General features: G+C 43.1%; 1 protein-coding gene across 3 annotated transcripts in view; it reads left to right on the top strand.

Annotated features, from left to right (window-relative positions):
- Positions 1 to 22,786, top strand: part of LOC125884745 (NGFI-A-binding protein 1-like) — a 35,502-nt gene extending 12,716 nt beyond the window's left edge. For all 3 annotated transcript variants that reach the window (XM_049569887.1, XM_049569888.1, XM_049569886.1), the window contains 7 exons: positions 7,641 to 8,443; positions 8,532 to 8,665; positions 8,758 to 8,809; positions 10,033 to 10,152; positions 13,557 to 13,725; positions 16,100 to 16,249; positions 16,341 to 22,786. In XM_049569887.1, coding sequence (XP_049425844.1) covers positions 7,643 to 8,443; positions 8,532 to 8,665; positions 8,758 to 8,809; positions 10,033 to 10,152; positions 13,557 to 13,725; positions 16,100 to 16,249; positions 16,341 to 16,417 — 1,503 coding nt within the window. In that variant the 5' untranslated portion in view covers positions 7,641 to 7,642 and the 3' untranslated portion in view covers positions 16,418 to 22,786. The remainder of the gene's footprint in view (positions 1 to 7,640; positions 8,444 to 8,531; positions 8,666 to 8,757; positions 8,810 to 10,032; positions 10,153 to 13,556; positions 13,726 to 16,099; positions 16,250 to 16,340) is intronic.
- Positions 22,787 to 23,228: the final 442 nt, after the last annotated feature.

The raw sequence follows: 23,228 nt of genomic DNA, 5'->3' as shown, positions 1-23,228 counted from the left end.
CACGTAACAGCACACGACAGAGCACCATAAACAAAGCACAACACAAAAGCATCAAGCGACATTTCAAATCTGAATTGAGGTCGGCACAAATTAATTTTTTAGAATAGTTGGCTTTTCAGTCTACTAGATACATCGCAATACTCAGCGTATCGCAACACCTTTAAAATCACACTAATATCGTATCGTGGCTTTAGTATCGTGATTATGTCATAACAGGGCCACTGGTGCTTCCCACCCCGAGTTTATATGCAGCTACGACATCACGCAGAAACCTACATCAGGTCATGTGGGAAAAAGGTTTGGTTTTTTTTCAACAGTCTGTTTATTTAGTTTTCAACATTATACAAAATGACAGACACCGATAAACATCCTACATTGCATACTATGGAATACATTTACTTATAAGTTTCAGTCAGTTTCAATGCAGAGTTTGTGATTATGCTTCCTCGATTATGTCCAACGTACAAGACAAGACGAAGATATCTTACGAATGGGTCCTTTATACATCGAAACCATTCTTGTTTATCTTTGATTGTGTGCGTAATTTTTTCCAAAGGAAAACATGCAGACATTTCCCGAAGCTAATGCCCCAATGCTTGGTCGCTAAGTGCGTCTATAAAAATGTGTTCACTGCGTTTTGTTTTTTGTCCCTTTGGATAAATGCCAAGAGCAACAAATTTAGGATCCCCCGTTAATTGAATTGATATAATGGGAAACAGTTCTTTGAAGAGCTTCAGCAAATAGCATTTTGACGCCGAAACATACGGCCAAATTTTAAAAAACTGGGCACGGAGATATGGAGAAAATCAAATTTTCATAATATTTTTGACCAGTCGTTATAACAGTATTGAGACAATATGGTATTTAATAGATAACTATCAGTATTATGGATAAAATAACGACGTAATAGAATAGCTAGAACAGAACTTTACTGTACTGCAGCCTTTATAACCAGGAAACGACAACATTTTCTGTCCAAAATCTAAGACGAAATCTAGCTTAATATCACAGTATCGATATAATTTATCTACATGTAAGCAATTTTGGTATTTTTTGAAACTTAAATCTTGAAATTTTGAGTCATACTTAACCCAAACTGTGAGATCAGTGCTCTACATGCACATTCAAAGGGATCATATTTACTGTTTTCACCCAATATTAACTGTATCATTTACAGTTCACTAAGTATGACCCTGCTCATTGATTCATTTTCTTTTCCAGTTTTTTGTTTCAACTTCTGTCACTTTACTTGAGTCCACGACATTTTCTTTTAGCAGCTTAATTAAATGACCTTTGTGACGTAAACCACGAGGTACGTTGAGTCATGTTTTCCACTTGTTTCTGTTGCCGGTCCCATCTTCGATGCTTCAAATGATGAACTTCCTCTCGCATGACATTATTTTCCTACAGTGACTTCTGCCGTATCACCACTTTCTTTTACAGCACTCTCTGGTTGTAAACGCCACTCGTGTTTGTGTTGACGCAGGTGATATTGATGGAAAGTCAGCAGGTTGAGCCACAGAGAAGTTGTTCTCAGAAAGTAATGAGGGTATTTTTGGATCTGATTCCACTTATGTTCCCAGTTTTGCATTGTAGTTATTTTTTTAGACCGTTATAAGAACGATTTGATGTCGCAGCGTGCATGAAAACCCAAATTCGAACTTTCTATTTCAGAAACAGCTTCCGCTTGGGTTGAGATAATGGAAACATTTCCAAACCTGTATACCGAACTTTACTGGAAATGTTATTAGTGATGGTTAGTTGCCAGAAACTTTAAGCTCCCTGGCGATAACTCTTCATTTAACTTTACGAATCAGCCGTTCCTTGTCCACTGCGACACTTTCAAAGCAAGCAACAGGAATAAATAGGAGGTCAGGTCACCTCTTTCGTCGGCTTCACATCCAAAGTGTTGCTATATTGGAGCACTTTAAGGTTTCTTGAGAGACAAACACTGCCATGTCTTGTGTCGTCACCCCAAAAAACACATGAACTCTCTAGTAAACGTGCATCGCTTAAAAACATGAATAAGTTTCAGCTCAAAACAGTGTGCATCCATCCTATATTCACATCCAAAATGATGCCATCTTGGTGCAGTTTTAGTTTTGTTAAGAGACTAACTCATGTCTCGTCTCGTCACCCCAAAAAACACATGCAGTTTTTTGTAACAAACAAAGAGCTCGTCCCCTCTTCTACCTGTTCTGAAATTTGATCTCCTTCATATTGCCGCGCTCAACTCGGCAGTGAAGACTTGTCAGAAACTTGCAGCTCCTGTTTTGTATAGATAACTCTTGATTCCAACTTCCAACAACTACAACAATCAGCAGTTTCTCGTCCGTTGCGGGGCGTCAAAGCGAGTGACAGGACTAAACAGAAACAGGACATCTGACAAATTTAGTTTGTAGTTAAATAAAACACCTTGTTCTTTGGGTGAAATCCAAATTGTTTTTATATTGGTTGTTTTAGTTTTATAAGAAGCCTAACTCCATGCCTCGTCACCCCAAAAAATCAGCCAATTCTCATCCGTTGCGGGGCGTCAAAGCAAGTGACAGGAGTAAAAAGAAACAGCAAATGCAACAAAGGTTCAACACCATATAGTTCGTAGTTAAATAAAACACCTGTTTCTTCAGCTCAAATCCCAAATGTTGTTCTACTGGTTGTTTTAGTTTATTAAGAGGCGAACTCAAAAAACACATGAACTTTCCAGTAAACAAACACAATGCGCAGTGCTCATCCTCCCTCCCGCCCCCACTGAAATGTGATCTCCTTCATGTTGCCGTGTTAGTCCATTTATAAACATAATATAATGTTAAAAACATACGTCCACACAGGACAACGATGTAGGCAAATGCAGGTTCAGACAGTTTGGCTCATCTTTTCGGTTTAATGTTAAGTACAGAAATGAAACAGAAATTAAGCCAAACACAAAATTATAAATCAGTCACAAATTCACATCAGACTTGAATTTCTGATCTTCGTACATAAAAATTTTAATTCCTAATAAACATAAATCCTTGTCTGACTGACTTTGAATTCTGTATTTATCTGCCCATTTAACTCCAAGAAAATAGGGTATTAAATAAACGAGGATTTCTACTTTCAACCAGGTCTTTTTAATATTTTCATAATTTACAGGTGCAGATTTGGTCGATTTGAGTCGTTAGTTTGTAGCAGAAAGAAGCAAAAATAAATATATTGGTGGAATTAATTGCTAAAAACTAGAGATGTACTGATTCCACTTTTTCCTTCCCGATACCAATTCCGATCCCTGAACCTTAGGTATCTGCCGATACTGAGTACCGATCCGATACCAGCGCGTAAAATAAAAATGGATGGGATATGAATTATTGTATGTCTCAACTCCTAAAACTCTGTGTAAAATATTAAGAAATAAATACATAATAGTAGAATGAATGCCATGAAACTTTTTTAATTATTATTATCCAGTGTTGACACAGATCAAGACACAGGTTAAAGTGCAGTCAAACAATTTGGTAAAAAAGACATTTTAAAGGCTACAGTAGAACGCTTTTTAAACTCTGCTCCGTTTCCGTTTTGTTTGCCTGTAGCGTGCGTATGCGTAATGATGTGAGGCATTACGTGGTATCGGATTGGTAATAGGCTGTACTCGCCGATACCGCATTTTAGGCAGTATTGGAGACATTTCCGGTACTGGTATCGGTGTCCGTACAACTCTGATAAAAACAAGCCCAACTTTATTTATTAATTTATTTTTTGGATCCCCATTATCACCTGGGGTCCACACACACACAGTCATACACACTTGTGCACAATGTGACGGATAAACGCAACAAACAAAACAGCTCGTCTTTTCGGTTTAACGTTAAGTACGGAAACGAAATAAAAATTAAGCCAAACACAAAATTATGAATCACATCAGACTTGAATTTTTTAATATTTCCATAACTTACAGGCTCAATTCACTTGTAGCTCCTGAAATGTTTGTAGATACTGTTTTAACGCAACTTTAAAACGATCTCTAATATTCTCTTGAACAATGTTCACTAGCTGTCGCCTTGATTTTCTGTTTCCGGGTGCAGATTTGGTCGATTTGAATCGTTAGTTTGTAGCAGAAAGACACAAAAAGAAATATGTTGGTGGAATTTATTGCTAAAAAAGAGGATATATTAAGTAAGTTGCCATCTTTGCTGTATTACAGATGTGTTAACAGATTTGATAAGTTGTGTGGACTCGTATAAAAGTGTAACGTATTTATATATTTTTGTTTGTTTGACGTCTTTCTTAATATTTATTTCTATCAAAAGCTAAACAGTTGAACAGATAAAGAGCATCTGTTGATTTTGTAGATATAGACGAAAGAACAAAGTTTCAGAGACGTCCGACAGGCTGGACCAAACCTCCTGGGAGCTGCTGTCCTGTGAACGCTAACAAAGGAATTGTTGTTTGACTTTCTGAACTTGTTTAAACTCAAAGTGACTCGTTTCTCTTCTTTAGAGACAGATTGTTTTTAGCTAACTTTAATGTTGCTGGTGTGTTCAGTAGAGATTCAGGCACTGATGAATCATGGTGGTTGCAGCAGGCTGCTCACAGGTCGGTCGATTAGCGGCAGCTCTGTCAGCTGCAGGATTGGAGGCTGTAGTTTAAATAAAATGTCTTCAGTTGTCGTCTTCCCGACTCAGGCTGAGTGGAGGCCTGCCTGGCTCCCTGGGCTGAGGCTCTCTGGGCCTATTCTGGGCGAGGCGAGCCCACCACCTACACATCCTGCAGGGGTGGAGAGAGGCATGTGGTCCTCCCAGCAACCCGGGCCTGCTGACTGCCACTCCTCTGTTAGCGAGGCCTCCGCAGGGCCTCACATGCACATAGGAAGAGTCGAGAACAAGCCTCCACTTTTTTGTTTTTTTTTTTTCCTCTTCTTCTCAAATCTAAGGTGGCAAGCGACAAGTATCTGGCGCGGAGCGGAGTGTTTCTGTGCTTTGTAAGGGTGGAGAGTGGAGGCAGAGTGAATGACAGCGGAGATAATTACTAATCTGACAGCAGAACACATATCGAGAAAAAGTTAATTCTCTGGCTGCTGTCGATGTGGAATCTGCCTGATGTGTGTGGAGACGCAGTTTCAGCTTTTTATTTCTGTCTGCTTTCAACCAGAGTGTAACACTAAACTACTGCAGCCGTGTAAGAGGCAGCTGTGTCGTCTTTAAAGGGACAGTTCACCTTAAATCAAACATATTTCCCCTCTTACCTGTAGAGCCTTTAATGTTTACATCTCTCGTAGGTGAGCAGATGCCCGCTTCCTTCTGCAGGGTGATCAGGGTTGGGTACCCTTCACATTGAAACCGGTACAAGCACCCTGCTGAACCTTTTCTCGGTACTTAACCTCCTCTGTAATCACAAAAAATGTGTTTTGAACAAGCTGCAGGGGTGACGTAGGAGACAAAGACGCACCTCTGCTCTTTTCCAATCACACATAGTGGCTCCATGCTGCGGCAGACATGTCCTGCCGTGACTGTGTCCCATGTATTTTGGTCCTTAGATTTACGATGACCGCACATATCACTTACCCTCTTTCCACCCCCTTATGGGTGGCCCTGACTACACCCGCCAACCGTATCACCACGCAGAGGGAGTCATGTATCTACTGCTAGCTCACCTAGCATCACTGAACTAGCTAGCAGTACATGCATGCCTCCTTTTTTGCGGTGATACAACTGGCGGGTGTTATTCGGTAGACAGAAAGTAGTTCCTACATGAAACTGCTCACAACTTGTGCACCTCATATCTCAAGAACTCCTTTAGGTAATTTCTTCAGATTTGGCACAAATGTCCACTTGGAATCAACAACATAATAATTAGAATTTAGGGTCAAAGTCCAAGGTTGTTGTGACCTTGTCTGTCTCATTCTTGTGAACGTGGTATTTGAGTAATGCCTCGAGGGATGTAATATTATTATTATTATTATCATTATTATTTTTATTTGGCACAAACGTTCCTCTGGATTCAAGGATGAACTGATTGCATTTTGATTATCGAAGGTGAAACGTCAAGGTCACCGTGACCTTGCATCAGTCTCATTCTTGTGCACCTGATATCTCAAGAAGTCCTTTAGGGAATTTCTTCAAATTTGGCACAAACGTCCACTTGGAATCAACAACATAATGATTAGAATTTAGGGTCAAAGGCCAAGGTTGTTGTGACCTTGTCTGTCTCATTCATGTGAACGTGGTATTTGAGTAACGCCTCGAGGGATGTAGTATTGTTATTATTATTATTATTATTTTCTTTTTTTTTTATTTGGCACAAACGTTCCTCCGGACTCAAGGATGAACTGATTGCATTTTGATTGTCGAAGGTCAAAAGTCAAGGTCACCGTGACCTTGCATCAGTCTCATTCTTGTGCACCTGATATGTCAAGAACTCCTTGGGGGAATTTCTTCAAATTTGGCACAAACGTCCACTTGGAATCATCAACATAATGATTAGAATTTAGGGTCAAATTCAAAGTTGTTGTGACCTTGTCTGTCTCATTCTTGTGAACGTGGTATTTGAGTAGTGCCTCGAGGGATGTAATATCATTATTTATTTTTTTATTTTTTTATTTGGCACAAACGTTCCTCTGGATTCAAGGATGAACTGACTGCATTTTGATTGTCGAAGGTCAAAAGTCAGGGTTACCGTGACCTTGCATCAGTCTCATTCTTGTGAACATGATATTTGAATAACTCCTCAAGGGATGTTTTTAAATGAAATTTTATTTGGCACAAACGTTCCTCTGGACTCAAGGGTGAACTGATTACAACTTGGTAATCGAAGATCAAAAGTCAAGGTCACCCTGACCTTGGAGCTGTCTCATTCTTGTGCACCTGATATCTCAAGAACACCTTCAGAAAATCCACTATGGGTCAAGGATGAACTGATAAGATTTTGGTGGTCAAAGGCCAAGATCACTGTGACCTTGGGTCTGTCTAATCTTGCGGACGTGTTATCTTAATAGAGCCTAGAGGGCAGCCAGACCTGTATCCATTAATCTCGTGCTGACATGAGCGCAAGCCTCTTGTCCGTGAGTAGATCACAACAAGGTCTGTGGATTGTCTTGAGAAAGTGGGTCATGATTTCTGGAAAGAGACATTAATGTTGAGTTTTTTAAATGTACTTTTTTTGGTGCTTGGAGCACCACAAGCTGAGTGACATCTAGTTCCATTATAGACATCTCCAACACTCCACAGGTGAGAGGAAGAATGTCGTTTTGTGTCTTCATCCAACACATGAAACGAATATTTCCAAGTTAAAACACCTGAACAGACGCAGATACCAAACAGGGTTAAAGCAGGAATATGAAATTCCTACCTCGACCATTCAGTCTATAAATGTCAGATTTAACCGTTTCACGCACCTGCTGAGGTCTGATAACCTGCAACCGTGCACCTGCCAAGAAGAACATGTTCAGTCCAAATATAACACATGTACATGTTTCAGATGAATGTGCCTCCATGTTCAGAGTGCGGTGGTGACTCTGGTGCAGAGTCAGATATGTGTGCTACATGCTAAGCTAACAGACAGGAGAGTGATGTTGATCTTCTCTTCTGATTCTCTGCAACAAAGTGAAGATGCATGTTGTCTTAAAATGTCAGTGAGCTCTTTGAATATCTGTTGTCGTCCTCCCTCAGGTATGGCGGCGGTGTTGCCGAGAACCCTGGGTGAGCTGCAGCTCTACCGGATCCTGCAGCGGGCGAACCTGCTCTACTACTACGAGGCCTTCATCCAGCAGGGCGGCGACGACGTGCAGCAGCTGTGTGAGGCCGGGGAGGAGGAGTTCCTGGAGATCATGGCCCTCGTCGGCATGGCCAGCAAGCCGCTGCACGTGCGCCGCCTGCAGAAGGCGCTCCGCGACTGGGTCACCAACCCGGCCATCTTCAACCAGCCGCTCACGTCGCTGCCCGTCTGCAGCATCCCTGTCTACAAGCTCCCCGAGGGCTCGCCCACGCTGCTCAGCGCGCAGGACCGAGCCAACACGGCGAGCGTCAAGATGCCCAAAGCCGTCGCCGCCGCCTGCTCCGACCCGGGGAAGCTGGACGTGGCGCGGGACAAAGTGTCAGCCGGGTCGCCCCTGCAGGGCAGCAGCGAGGCCCGCTTCTGGTCGGGACACAGCAACGACAGCGAGCACAGCCTGTCGCCGTCAGACCTCGGCTCCCCGTCCTCGCCGAGAGACGCGTTAGAGGCTCTGGACGCCGCCGCCGTCCAGTCGGTCCTGGAGTGTGTGGACAGGATGGCACCAGGACTTCCTAAGACAGACTTAGCGGAGGTCAAAGAGCAGCTGAAGAACAACAAGAAACTGGCAAAGATGATCGGACACATCTTTGAAATGAGCGACGACGACTCGCGGCGGGAGGAGGAGATCCGTAAATACAGCGCCATCTACGGACGCTTTGACTCCAAGAGGAGGGACGGCAAACACCTGACGCTGCACGAGGTTGTCCACAAAAAATATCTTGACTTCTTAATGAGTGAATTTGTCTTTGAGGTTTACGTGACGTTCTGATTGTGTGTGTGATGTGCAGCTGACGGTGAACGAGGCGGCGGCCCAGCTCTGTATGAGGGACATGGCGCTGCTGACACGTCGAGACGAGCTGTTTGGACTCGCCCGGCAGATCTCCAGAGAGGTCACGTACAAATACACCTACCGCACCAGCAAGTGAGTAACACTGCTTCTGTCTTTACGCTCACTGTTCATCCTTCAGGAAGACGTTCTGTCTCGTCTTAAATAACGCTGATGTTTCCACGCAGGTCTCGCTGCGGCGACAGAGACGAGCCGTCCCCGAAAAGGATTAAAACAGAGGTAAGGTCAGATTTTGCAAACATTAGTTTTGGTTGAACCAAACAAGCAGTTTGATGCAAACACTTTTGGTTTTGGGACATTTCAGGGACATTTTTCTGCCCTTTTTTTAGACGAAGCAAAAGTCAAAACCACCTGATAAACACAGTCAGTGATTTGCAGCTGTGCACCTGTCAGTTTTAAAAGACTTCTCAGCCGTTCCTGCTCACACTGCACGCCCAGCTCTTCCTCTGCTTGTTCCAGAGAAATCAGAAGTTAAATTTAAAAAGCTTCACTTCCTGTATGAAAGAGCTTCCAGACGACGTTTCTGCACCAGACGTGTGTTCACTCGCTGCTGTTTTAAAGGAGTCAGCGGTTTATTTTTAAAAATATGATACAGACATTTGACCTCTTTACTTTTGGCTTCTTTTAATAAATAATGAAGCTGTCTCTCACACACTGGTTAATTTTAAATATTTAAGTGTAAAGACGGCGGCAGATGGAGGTCGTCCGTGTGCAGCTATCAGAAACAGAACATGCGCAGCCTTGAACTGAGTACAAAGTGTGTGTGTTCGTCTCCTAACACACTTGGCTCTGAGAGTTGTCTTTGAGCTCTGAATGGCTCCTCTCAGTTTGTGAGGCGCTGATGGAAAACATGTGGTGGCCCAGAACTCTGCAGGGATTTCAACCACGACGACGAGCTGCAGATGAACCGACACCTGCTCACTAAAGCTACTCTGAGCTCCCAAAAGACGCGGGGAATTCCTGCCAAATTCACTTTCAGGCCGCTGTTCTGCAGAATCTGAAAAACTCCAAAAAAATTCCACTTTGTTTTGTCAGTTGTTTTCGTATCAAAGGAAATGAAAATGCTTAGAAAATAAATCCCTGATCTCACGTTACTGTTACTAGTGGGTAGAGTTATTTATTTATGTAATGCTCTTTTTCAAACAGATGCAAAAGAAGAATAATAAAAAATTAAGTAGATCATGATATTGGACACAATTAGATGCATAAATTAATAATTAAAAGCAATAAATATAGAGTTAAAATTGATTAAAACAAGATTATAAAAAAACAAAATGATTAAGGAAAAATTTAATTTCAGGCAAAAGCAAATTTATTAAATTATTAAAAACTTGTTGAAAAAAAGATAAAGACACAAAAAATAAGGTAAAATCACAAGTTTTTTTTTTTTTTCAACAATATCAAAAAAGTTTTCTTGTCTGTTTTTTTCTCGATGTCTTTAGGAGAACTTCTTCGACATCCAGGAGGCGCTGCAGGCCATCCACATGAGGCAGGAGATGCTGAGGGAGCAGCTGGCCTGCGCCAAGTCGAAAGGAGAAGAGACCGTCGGGCGAAACCTGCAGGTAGCCCGAAATCCCAAAAATGAGAGAGGGAGTTTCTGGTTCTTGTAAACGAAGCCTTTGGGTTTGAAAAATGAAGCCAGTGCGGAAGTGGCTGCATTCTTTCTAATGGCCAACAGGGGGCGACTCTACTGGCAGCAAAAATACATTAGATTGTACATAAGTTAATGAGAAAATGATCTTCATTTTTTCAAATTTGGCACAAACGTCCACTTGGAATCAACAACAAAATGATTAGAATTTAGGGTCAAAGGCCAAGGTTGTTGTGACCTTGTTTAACTCATTCTTGTGAACGTGGTATTTGAGTAATGCCTCAAGGGATGTGTTATTATCATTACTATTTATTTATTTTTATTTGGCACAAACGTTCCTCTGGACTCAAGGATGAACTGATTGCATTTTGGTTGTGGAAGGTCAAAAGTCAAGGTCACCGTGACCTTGCATCAGTCTCATTGTTGTGCACCTGATATGTCAAGAACTCCTTTAGGGAATTTCTTCAAATTTGGCACAAACGTCCACTTGGAATCAACAACAAAATGATTAGAGTCAAAGGCTAGTCAAGGTTGTTTGTCTGTCTCATTCTTGTGAACATGATATTTGAATAACGCCTCAAGGGATGTTTTTGTATCTCAAGAACACCTTCAGAGAATCCTTGACCTTGGTGAACATTGTCCTGATGAGTTCATGGTCGCGATCTCTAGTTCCAAGTCTTCTTCAACTCAGCATGATGTTCATTTTGTAAATGATCGTCCCATTAAGAGTAAAATAGACGATAAAGCCGAGGATACTGGCAGCGTCCTCCACCCTCTTAAATATGGGCACTTCTGGCTCCGAAAAACCAAGATGGCGACGGCTCAAATGCCGAACTTGAGGCTTCAGAACTGGAGTCCACAAACCAGTGAGAGACGTCACAGTTGCTATGTCGATTACTTTTATATGACCTGTGTTGGAGGGGCCAGTCGCAGATGGTAACTGTTAGGACAGATGTTATCTTTAACAAGCTAGACAGGACAGCAGAGGAGATACCGGCACATCAATGTGACTGGGCGAGAAAGACATTTATTTTTAAGGTCATGTTCACTTGCGTTTGGTTTCCCGCCAGGAAACAAAAGCAACTATAATTTCTTTAATTCTGTTTTACTGTAAATAAAGTTTGTGTACTCCGGTCCCAAGCTCTCATCTCTCGTCTCTCGCCCAGTGACAACGCACAATTTAAAACAAGTCTAAAATAGTTTATTGCTAAAACTCTGCGTCATCTTCTCGCCAACAAACATGGCGACAGATCTCCCTGTCAGCAGCTGTTTGTGGCAGCAGGATCCAGTTGGTTCCCAGTCCTGCTCCTTATTGGTTTCCAGTGTTCTTAATTAGAGCCGCAGTGTAGGAGGAGAGCTTTATGATAACTCATTAGCACAAAGACAAGTTCATGTGGACAGTTAGTGGAGAACACATGCTGCTGCTCTTCTTCATGTGTGAACGTCATGTGTGCACACACTGGTTTTATCAGCCGCCGTGTGTGCAGCTGCAGTTCCACTTGTCAGTTTGATGTGATTCCTCAGAAATCATGTTCAGGAGAAGAAGAAGATTTCATGGCTGCATTCACTCTGCGGGGTCCTGTGAGCCGCTGCTGGTCCCGTAATAATCTGAGCTGACAGTGACGTGCACACTGACAATGAGATGTTTTTATTCCTGCACATTTCTGTGAATCTGAGGTGTCAACTGTTTGTCAGTCTTTGCTTCAGTCGGCCTCCGTGTTAATGCTCGGCGACGGCCTCAAGCTGGAGTTACGCTTCTCCAGGCTGCGTGTGAGTGAACGTTAATGGCTGCTTCTTCTATACCTGTTGGAGGTGTGATTTACTGGTGAAAAGTTCTCGTGCCGCAGCAGCTTGACTGTGTACAGTCAGACGTTCATATTTCTGAATAATCTTTTGTGCTCTAAGTTTGTAGAAACGCCACGTTGCAAGTATGTTATGATGCCTCTGCGTCAGTGACAGCTGTGGCCAAAGGCTTTATGTTTTTAGGTTGTACATCTGCCTGTGTCATTCGTCTCTTGATCTCAAGAACACCTTGGCGTTTTTTCAAATTTGGCACAAACGTCCACTTGGAATCATCAACAAAATTATTAGAATTTAGGGTCAAAGGCCAAGTTTGTGTCTCATTCTTGTGAACGTGGTATTTGAATAATGCCTCGAGGGATGTATTCTTCTTTTTTTTTTCTTTTTTTTCTATTTTTAATGTGGCACAAACGTCCACTTGGAATCATCAGCAAAATTATTAGAATTTAGGGTCAAAGGCCAAGGTTGTTGTGACCTTTTCCGTCTCATTCTTGTGAACGTGGTATTTGAATAATGCCTCGAGGGATGTATTCTTCTTCATTTTTTCTTTTTTTTATGTGGCACAAACGTCCACTTGGAATCATCAACAAAATTATTAGAATTTAGGGTCAAAGGCCAAGGTTGTTGTGACCTTGTCTGTCTCATTCTTGTGAACGTGGTATTTGAGTAACGCCTCGAGGGATTTATTTATTTTTTTATTTATTATTATTATTGTAATAATTGTTATTATTATTATTATTATTATTTATTTATTTATGTGGCGCAAACGTTCCTCCGGACTCAAGGATGAACTGATTGCATTTTGGTCGTCGAAGGTCAAAAGTCAAAGTCACCGTCACCTTGCATCAGTCTCATTGTGCACCTGATATGTCAAGAACTCCTTTAGGGAATTTCTTCAAATTTGGCACAAACGTCCACTTGGAATCAACAACAGAATGATTAGAGTCAAAGGCCAAGGTTGTTGTGGCCTAGTCTGTCTCATTCTTGTGAACATGATATTTGAATAATGTCTCGAGGGATGTTTTTAAACAAACATTCCTCCAGACTCAAGGATGAACTGATTACAATCTGGTCATCGAAGATCAAAAGTCAAGGGTTAAATAAAAATTAAAAAATCGTAGCAACCAGACCAAATCCAAGTGTCTCAGCTGAAATAACGCTGCGCCTCCAAAGTGTGTCACGTTTAGCAAACCACAACGTAAAGAAAACACAGGAGAAGCATGACATTTGTTTGTTGCGGCCATTTTTCAGTTGTGTTGTTATAAATTATTGGTAATCAGACTAAATTATGATGTCACCCTCACTTCATTAACGTCAGTAAGAATCAGGTGTGTGGGCGCTGATGTAAATGTTGCCTACATATATAATTAAATGATCTTTTTTTTTTTTTACTTCCATCCAATTTAATTTTATTGATCCTCATTAAAGCTGCGAGGGTAAATCTTTCAGAGTGTACATAGAAATCCAGCTGTGTTACGTCTTCTGCAGATTTCTGCTGATTGATTTTCACTGCAGTTAATTTAGAATGAATAAAGTGTCTTTCAAGTCTTATTTTGGGTTGTTTGTGTTCATCAGATGCAGCTGGAGCGTCTGCTGGCCAGGCAGATGGAGATCCTCCAGGACGCAGCCGTCCAGGAGCGACTCCAGGCTCTGGACTGGAGGATCCCCCCCGCCGCCTTAAAGTACCTCAACGACGCCCAGAACACCAATGGAGCCGCCGCTGACGCCAGCAGAGACAACCAAGGTAGGACATGAGCAGACGACGGGGACGAGTTTAAATCCTCCGATCCCCGGTCTTGAAAATCCCAGACTTTAAGTATTTTATGGAGCTGTTTTTTTCACACTTGTCGTCTGGGTTTAAATATTTCATATAGCTCTGGAAACAATGCAACGATCCAAAAAATATATATCTATCGCTGTCATTTTGGGTCGTCCAGGTTTAGTCTGGACCTATTTTTTGACAAGATGTATCAGCTCACTGCTGCCCCTAGAGTCCGATCAAGAGAAGACACCCAGCTGTGGTGACAGGAAATGAAACGTAGTGCGACAGTCTCATTTGAAGAGTATTTATGTCTTAAATCCACAGGATGTGTACGCGACTGTGTGGATGGAAACAACACCTATAGGTGCTGATTTTCCACCCGGCCGTGGCAGCTGTCACTTTTTATCTCAAACACAGAAGAAGAGGAAGAGAGAAAAAAAAAAGCATCATTATTCAAGATCTTCCTTCTCCTCCGGGCCTCATCTCATTTTCATCCCTTTCCTCCCTCACCCACTCCCGACAGCTCATTATATCGCTGTTCCCACAAATCCCACAATGCACCTGTAATTATCACGCCCACGCCTGTTTACCTCCAGCCAGTTGCCTGGAGGGGGGCGTCTCTCTTTCTCTCCGTTTCACTCTCCGTCTCCGTCTCTCTGTCCTCCCCCTCTTCTTCTCTCCTTTCCTTCCTCTTTTTCTTCTTCGTGTCCCTTTTCTTTTTTTTCTCCTCCCTGTCATTTGTCATTTCTTCTCTTCTCCTTCTCGTCCTCTGAGTGTCCTAACCTCCTTCCTTCCACACAGTTGTTTATCATGCTGTCTTTTCCTGTATCTCTCTCTTAATCACCATTTTCTTCTCGTATTCATTTTCCCCCCGCTCTGTACTCCTTCCTCTGTATGCACGTTGTTCTGTAGCTCACTAGTAAACCTCAAATGAAGAAATATAACGTAATCAGTATCAGCTGTAGTCTATAACACATTTCAACACGTTTTGCAACTGTGCACAGCTGCTTTTTCTGATGTTTTCTGATTCGATTTGATTCAAAGGAATACTTCAGTTTAACAATTGACGCTGGCAGCTGAGGGTGTCGATCAGAGCGCCAACTCTGATTTCATTTTAACGGCTCTGAAAGTAGAGGTGGTGGTTCGAAGGTTCTTTCTTCCAAAAGAATAACCAGCGGGCCGACCGAACTGTCAGCTGTCACTCCCCCACTCTGGAAGCTCTACTGCTCCGTGTCCGTGGACCACCTGTTAACATTTTGGATGTAAATCACCAGTTTCATCACGATACGATATTATATTAGTTCTTTGGATAATGATACAATATTTGCCGATATTATGAAGTCTGCCACGATACGATTTTGATACGATTTAGAGGCCTGCAATCGATATGAGACAATCTCTCTGTTACAGAAGAAGATGCCACAACCTTCTTTTTCACTTTTGGCCATAAAAGATAAAAACAACATAAATAGTCACTCTGATTGGCTGTTCAGGTTTTATTTCCTCGCCCCTGTAGCGAGTGAATCTGCCTGTAGTGAAACCGGGGCTAACCGGTGCTTCCTCCTCAGGCTCCACTTCACTCAGCTGCCCCACAGACCCGCTGCTTCTTCACACTTTAACCTGAATAACAAACCGGAGCTAGCTGGGAGTGGCTAGCGGAGCGTTAGCCGCAGCATGACCGGAGGGAAGCACAGCCAGTTAGCCTCCGCTAGTCTCTGAGCTAGCCCCGGCTCTCCGTTTGGATCCAACCAGAGCACCGAGCCCTGGTTTGTTATTCAGGTTAAAGTGGGAAGAAGCAGCGGGTTTATCGGGCAGCTGAGTGAAGTGGAGCCTGCGGAGGAAACACCGGGACCGTCTGGATGTAATAGTCCGTGGAGGTGCTGCGGTGCTCGGCTGCACAGATAGGAAACCCCTCGGCTGACAGGATGTACCACTCTCTCACTCCGCTCTCTCTCACGCAGGTGCAGAACGTACGTGCCACTTGGCCGTCGGATGTAGTCCGTGTAGTGTGTTCAAATGCAACTGACACAGGGCGACGTGAGGCGACGTGAGGCGACGTAGACGACGCAACAGTTGGCTTTCGTCGCTGCTAGTTCTTTGATGTCGGTTTGGTGTGTCCGCACCTTAAGTCAGCACGTCACCTGACAGGACAGCACAGCCAAATTTCAGCCTGCATGCACGTCTTTTCAGAGAAACATTGTTGAAACAGCAGCTAGCGTTGCTGTAGTGAGGCGTTAGCGACTGGATTCACTTCAGTCTCATTCTGATTGATGATGAACGTAGTACGAGCTGCACCTGAGGCGAGCGAAATAAGAATAACTCTGTTTGTCCTTTGTGTTTCTGTCTGTCCCCTCAGATGAACGACCAATCAACTTGCGTGTGGTTAGTCAGAACATGCAGGAAGGCGACCTCCCGTTGGGCAAGCAGCTAGCCAATGAATTGAAGCGCCATCACAACCACAACAACAACAACAGCAACACAGACGAGACCAAAACACCAGCAACAGGTTAGTGATGTTAAATTTGTCCTACAATTGCTCCAAGGCTTTATGCTGCATTATCAGCCTCTTTGCTGATGATACCATCCTTTATCTCCAGAAAACGGGACGTCGCAGCGAACGTCCAGCAACGCAGAGAAGAAGACCATCAAGTCAGAGCCGGAAGACTCCACATAGTGCCTCCCGCCTCGCCCTACCACCACCCCCCACTTCATTCTACTCACACTTGACAGTATGCAGTTATTACCCGTCAATAGATACTAAGCAAGCACAGCCACAGTAGAGCCTTAACAACCAATGTTGCCTCATGAATAGCATTTATTTTTCTTTGTCTTTTTGTTCTTTTGTTTAAACGGTATTTGCCAAAGCACCTCGAGAGCATGACGAGAAGCCCCTCAGTGCTCCGCAGGTCTTTGTCTGTTGATTAATTGTACACGTTAGATGTACATGTAATTTAAGAGTGATCTGTTTGTATACTCTTTACCTCTTCCTGGGTGTTTTGTTTGTTGCTTTCTTTGGACAGCCAGGTTGCAGGCTGTGACGCCGGGGCTGAGTCTTAACTCAAAGGTAGATTCAGAGATGAGACAGAAGCAGAAAGGTTGGCTGTGTTGCTGCACGTCTTCAGCATCTTGGTAACACTTTATATGACTACCATGTAGCCAAATTTTAAGGCCTTCGTCATGCACTTTCAACTTAAAACTAAAGCCGCAGAAGCTGCCAATATTAAATCTAAAATTGTATTGCCAAACAAGCAGTGGTACTCTAAACATGTCTTACTTTGGTCCTGAAATATCTTGATAAATATTTGACAGATTGCTACGAAGTTTGGTTTGGACATTCCTAAAGACTTTGGCGATCCTCTTGATGTAGCGCCATCTGCAAGTCATTCATAATGAAGCAGTGAAATATCTCAACGTTTCCTGAGTAGAGCAGTAGTGGTTTGCTGCCTCTGTCAAGTAGCTGTCTGTTAGTCACTCACTCTACAGCAGGAAATGGCGCTTCAGAATAGAAGTGCTGTGCTGGAAAGTCCCTGTACTTCAAAATAAAGTGTGAAAAAACTTGACACGTTTGAGAGTCACTTGCGGTCCATTCAGAATGGATCCGCGACCCACTTTTGGACCGCAGCCCACCAGTTGGGAACTACGGCCTTCAGGTTTTATGTGGCGCCCTCATCAAGTCAGAACGTATTGGTCCAGTAATTTGGTTTACGACCAAATACCTGCAAAACTAACAACAATAGCTAGCATGCTAACTATGATGGTGACCATAGCAAACATTACTAGCTAATCATTAGCATTTAGCTCGAAAGCAATGCAAGTGCAGTCTCGCAGATCATTTTCATAATCGAAAGACAAATTACAGTTATTTTGGGGTTGGCAGCTCTGCAAGGTCATTGAATCAATATTACCCTAATGCTAATAGTAAACAGTATAGATAAAACTTGTGATATCTTACTTATTAGGGCTGCACAATACATCATTTTTCAGTCGTCATTGTGATGTCAGCTTGAGCGATAAACACATTGCTAAAGACTACGATATAGCACTTTGAATTTACTAACAATGCATGAAAATACATTATATCGTTAGGCGCTATTTTGTCTGATACCAGCCATGCAGTTAACTCTCGGGCCAATCACAAAGAGTCCTCACCATTAGGCGTCATAATTCTGTTCACGCGACTTACCGCAAGGGTAGTAAAGTGTGCAGGCTAACGTTACCTTTTGTAGAACACCTACTGGAGTTCTTATTGTCACCGATTCGCCTTTCCCGCCCTTGTCCCACCATCTGCTGGTTCATCCGAGCCTTATTGAAAGCCGTTGTTTCTTTCGGACTTTAAACCACAGACGCACTCAGGGTGCTTTCAGACCTAGAGTTGGTTGGTGTTCTCACGGCAGCATTTACAAGAGGACCAGATCAAATGCCTTGTGTGAGAAAGCTGCTCTTGATTGGTCAGAATTTCCATGCAGGAAAAATCCAGGAAGTAAAGCAAACGTTGAAGAAGAGTACACTTGCAAGATAAATGTGACACTTTCTAATGTCACAATGGAGGGACAACTACGCAGGTTGATTTTAGCGCTGCTCATCGTGGACTATATTGCTGTCATTGTTCATTTTAGTCAAAGCATACAGTTTGAAAACGAGGCAAACGCGGCTCCAACTAGAAAACAATGTTTTGATGCATTGGATGTGCTGAATGTGCATATTAAGGCAGTACAGGAGGAGGTGCACATTAATAATCCTCCATCCTCCATAATCCTCCTTTGATTGAACCGAACCAAACAAAGCAGGTGTGAAGACTTCTTGCCTTCTCCGGTTGATTTTTTGAGCGTTCTTATGTGAGCGCTCTGTTAAACAAACGTACGCCAAACCTGTTGAAACGTTAAGATTTATCGGGAAAAGACAAGCAATTCTTTGTAAGATCAGACATTAAGCACCCCTGTATAGCCACGATGGAACAGTCCTTTGTTTCATATCAGCATTTTCCTTCAACTGTGACGATTCGACTGAGGTCGGCGGTCAAATCAGGCTCCGTAGATCGAATCGTCCACTGTTCTTGGTCACCCCTTCATGAGAGACAACATTTTAGCATGGTGTCCTCATATTGTGCAGCTCTAAATCTTAATGGTAGACATACAAAGCGTTACCTAAAAATGAGATCTTTGGTCAGTGGCGTCATTTTTCGTCAGCATCCAGAAAGTCACTCCATGTCCATGACTTCACAACTCGTCTCCTGTAAGACGTTCAAACCTACCAGCACTAGCCAAAGATTCAGCAACACTCGGCTGCTGGCCGTCGCCCCACGTCTTCTGAGCCTCCGTCATTCTCCCAAATCTAACTTAGGGTGTCTGCATTTGTACTGTAACTCAGAGGTGTAAAAAAAAAATGTACTGTAGGGAGATGGAGTCAGGACTCAGCCCCTTCAGCAGGTTTTCCTTTTTTCTTTACTTTGTCGTTGACTTCAAATGGGAAACCAGGAGAGGTGGGGTTAATCCTTCCCTCCGCACTCTTGTCTTGTGTATATTTATGGAAGGTAATTTAAGAAGAGGATGTATAGGAGCTGTTGTGGAGAAACAGCAGGGGACCTCTGTCATTCGTCTTGGTAGGATGGCTGGGCTGGCATGCCGGAGGCCGAGCTAATTGGTTCATTTCACTTTGTAATTTAGCTAAACACTGCATGCTGGAGCGAAACCACGCATCTGCAAACGGGGAGTATTTCAGGACTAAAGATGTGGTTTTTCAGCAGCTTTTTGGAGACAGAATCAAATATTAAAGATTGCAGGTGTGTGTTTTTTTATTTCTCTCCAGCTGCAGCCAAAAGCAAAATTTCCTGTTTATTGCTGCTCTTTGCGGAGCAGCAGCCTGGGGTCTGTAAATAGTACCGTGATAACAAATAGTGCTAGCCTAATCTCTCAACCAGGGTTTGTCAAGTGTAACTTTGCTGTAGATTTTTGGTGTCAATACGGTGTTTATGTGTGTAGAGCAAAAACAACAACAAAAAAAAAACAACTTAAGTGTCACTGAGGAAAAAAAAACAACCGTGTGAAAGTGTCTGGTATATAAACACATGCTTTACATGATGATAATGTTGATTAGCCTTAGCTCTTAACAGTGTTTAACCCCCCTGTGATGGCCATCAGTGCATATTTCAAAGACGTGTTCTTGCTGTTTAGAGGTAGATACATAACAATAAGTGTTCACTGTGTTTTTCTGTGTTGGCCACACTGTGTAAATACGTCTGTTTGGTCCCAGATGATAATAACGTCCAGACAATTTGGTCTAACTCTTCTTTCCTTCCCCCCCTTCGTCCCTGCAGATAGTTTAGTCTCACTCAGCGTAATGGCAGACCAATGCAATATTTATGTAAGTAATAAGTCTATTTGCATACTCTATGGATCCATCGTTGTGTCATGTGCTCGGTAACTGTACGTCTGTCATGACCTTCAGGGTGGGAACTCACCTGCGACGTGGGAGATGTTTGTGTTGCCTCACTTCTGGTGGGGCTGTATTTGTATTTAAAGACAATGTGCTCTGTTCATCAAATTCCTTTTGTTTCAAGGAGCCGTTTGGGCGAGGAGCTGCCGCTGTGGGCCAGAAGTTTACGTACACTTGTAGAGAACATGTAGGTAACGGCAGACTTGGGTTTCCGATCATTTTGGGCGCCTGCTGTGCAACAGAAGGTACACTTTTTTCCTGCATATTCATAATCTTCTACCACATCTTCGGGATGCTATTCATCCGGCAGCGCTGCCAAAACATTCGTTAAAACATCGGAATGATCGGGAATGATGTGCTTTGACTTTAAAGTCATTTTCACGAAATTCCCGTTGAAAATAATGGGGAATCGCCATGAACAGAGGTCAGAACCGCTCTACTTTGGGGGCACACCAAATCGCCGTACTTTGACGTAGTTATTGCGTCTTTTTTCCCATTATCCAATGGGATGATTTGAGGAGAAACTGGTGGTGGTGGTTGCTGGATACCCAGAGCTATACAGCCCGATGATAGACAGCAGGTCGTCAAACTGCCCCAGTCGTCCTAAAATATACCTGGAAACATCCGTCATGGAGGAGAAGCTCCTGGACCAACTGGTGGTACTCCCCATTGGACTTTATCAGGCCTAGTGGGCATTTTGATAACTGGTACCACTTCAAAGAAATCAAAGTTTACATTTCATGTTTTTTTAAGCGGTAGCAGGCACCTGGTCAAAATGTCTTGCGGAATTTTTTAGTTTCTTTAAGTGAAAAACACAAAAAAATCCCTTCTATGAATTTATTATGGATCTCCTGAAAGCGCGACCAACTCTACCGAGTACGAAATCCACACGCAGCACCCTGATGTATCGGTTTTGACGATGTACAAAGTTGTGTCACTCAGGTTTGCTCTGTGGAGTGGCCTCATCACTTCTTGTGAGTGATCATGATTGACTGCAGCTGGTTTGAAACACTCTTTAGTTTCAGCCACAAGCACGACAGTTGGAAAGTCTAAGGAGCTCAGCGTGGATCTGGAAAAGTGAATCATTGACTTAAACATGTCAGGACAGTCACTGGGAGACATTTCAAAGCAGCTACGCCCCAAGATCAATGTCACTGCCACGATCAGGAAGAAAAGTCAAGCTATCGCCTGCAGCTGAGAGGAATCTGGTCAGGGTGATTAAGAGTCGACCAAGAACCACTTAAACGCAGGTCTAAGATGAGTTGGAGGCAGCAGGAGCACAGGTTTCAGCGCCCACAGTCGAGTGTGTTTTACATCACCGTGCAAGGAGGAAGTTTCGCTCCAGAAGCGGCACGTTAAAGGCCCTGATGCACCAAGCCGACAGTCGGCCGTCAGTCAGTGTTAGGCTGTCAGTGAGCGTCTGTTGCCCCTCGTCAGCCGCTCTAGGCTTTTTTTTTTTGGCCGATTCACTATGTCGAATCGGCATCAGCAATTCAGCGCAGCGCATGTGAAGAGAAACAGAAGTGAGGAAAGTAAACAAAGAGCAAACACCAAGAGGGAGTGAGACCAAAACAGACTTGTCAGATAAGGTAAGATTCATTTTCTTTAGTCACTGAGCTCTTTAAAGATTTCCTGATGGTTTGTGTTGTTGTTCGCTGCCGCACAGTAAATACGCTCTTTATTCTTTCAACACTGGGCTGTGTTGCTAACGTGCTAACTGGCTAACTAGCGCCAAGATGGCTGGCGTCTCCCAGTTTCCCTTGTCAAATGACAGTACAGACTGTTGCCGTCTGCCTGTGTGAAGAGTAACTTCTTGTCATGCAGGCGCAGAATGTACGTACAAACTAGCTGGCTGTCAGCTGTAGTCTTTGCGGTGTGTTCATGTGCAACTATTTGGCCGAGACACGACAATGTGGGGCGACGCTAGTTCTTTGAAGTCGGTTTGGTGTGTCTGGGCCTCAAAGGCTCGACTAAAGTTGGCCACGGATCACATTTTGGAGGAAAGTTCAGGGGTCAGATGAAACAAAAATCGAGCTATTTGGCTTCAGTGACCAGAGATTCGTTTGGACGATAAACAGTGAGGCCTTTAACCCAAGACCGTTATACCTTTAGTCGAGCGCGGTGGTGGTCGTGTTATGCTCTGGGCCTGTTTTAGCATTGCTATAAGTATGTTTTTAACTCAGAAAACCCATCGTAAATACACAAAAGAACCAAATTTGATGGTTTTTTACACTGACGAATACGAGTTGTAGAAATGATCGGAAACCCAAAACTGCCGTTACTTCTGCCCACAGCTGCAGCGAGGATTTGGAGTTTGCAAAACTAGCTGGTGAATTCTGGGAGATAACGCCGTCGAGGTTTGGGGACAAGATGACCTTTTGTCTCCGGCCCTGCTCGGCTCAAACACTGTCCTAGTTAGTGTGACTGTTGTACGATGTTTCAGAGAATAGCGCATGTCTGACCTGCCGTCTCACTGATCACCGTTCTCCTCACTGTTTATTGTAAAGTGATAGATTAGGCTTCACCTAGTTATGCACCTGTTTTTTAAACACTAATATATTTTATTTGTTATACAGCACATAAACATTAAACTTTATTTTTTTGAACTCTATTGTGAGGTGCGTTCTGTGATCAATGCTCAGAAACAAATGGGGGAATCTGAAGGTTGTGCCGGGGTTAAAACTTCCAACCAGTTCAGTGTGAAGCTGAACGCTGTGTGGTGTCCCACTTGACTCAGCAGCTCCTGTGTTCAACGATGTTAAATTACTGTTTTTCTCAATGGAGTCTGGCTGTGAAGAGAGCGACAGAACAGCTTGTTGGAAATCACTGACGGAAAGGTAAAGAGGTGAAAATACTAATTTACATGAAAGCAGCTAGCTGCAGCGGCCACAGGTTCGATTCCAGCCTGTGGCCCTTTGCTGCATGTCACCCTCTCTCTCCCCTTTCATGTTTGGCTGTCCTATCCAATAAAGGCAAGGAGCCAAATAAAATAATCTCTGGAAAAAAAAAGTAGAAATAAATAAATGTCCCACTGATTGAAAAAAAAAAAAAGA

This window comes from Epinephelus fuscoguttatus, linkage group LG24 (genome assembly GCF_011397635.1).
Source record: "Epinephelus fuscoguttatus linkage group LG24, E.fuscoguttatus.final_Chr_v1".
NCBI lineage: Eukaryota > Metazoa > Chordata > Actinopteri > Perciformes > Serranidae > Epinephelus > Epinephelus fuscoguttatus.
This window is presented reverse-complemented; position numbering and strand designations above follow the sequence as displayed.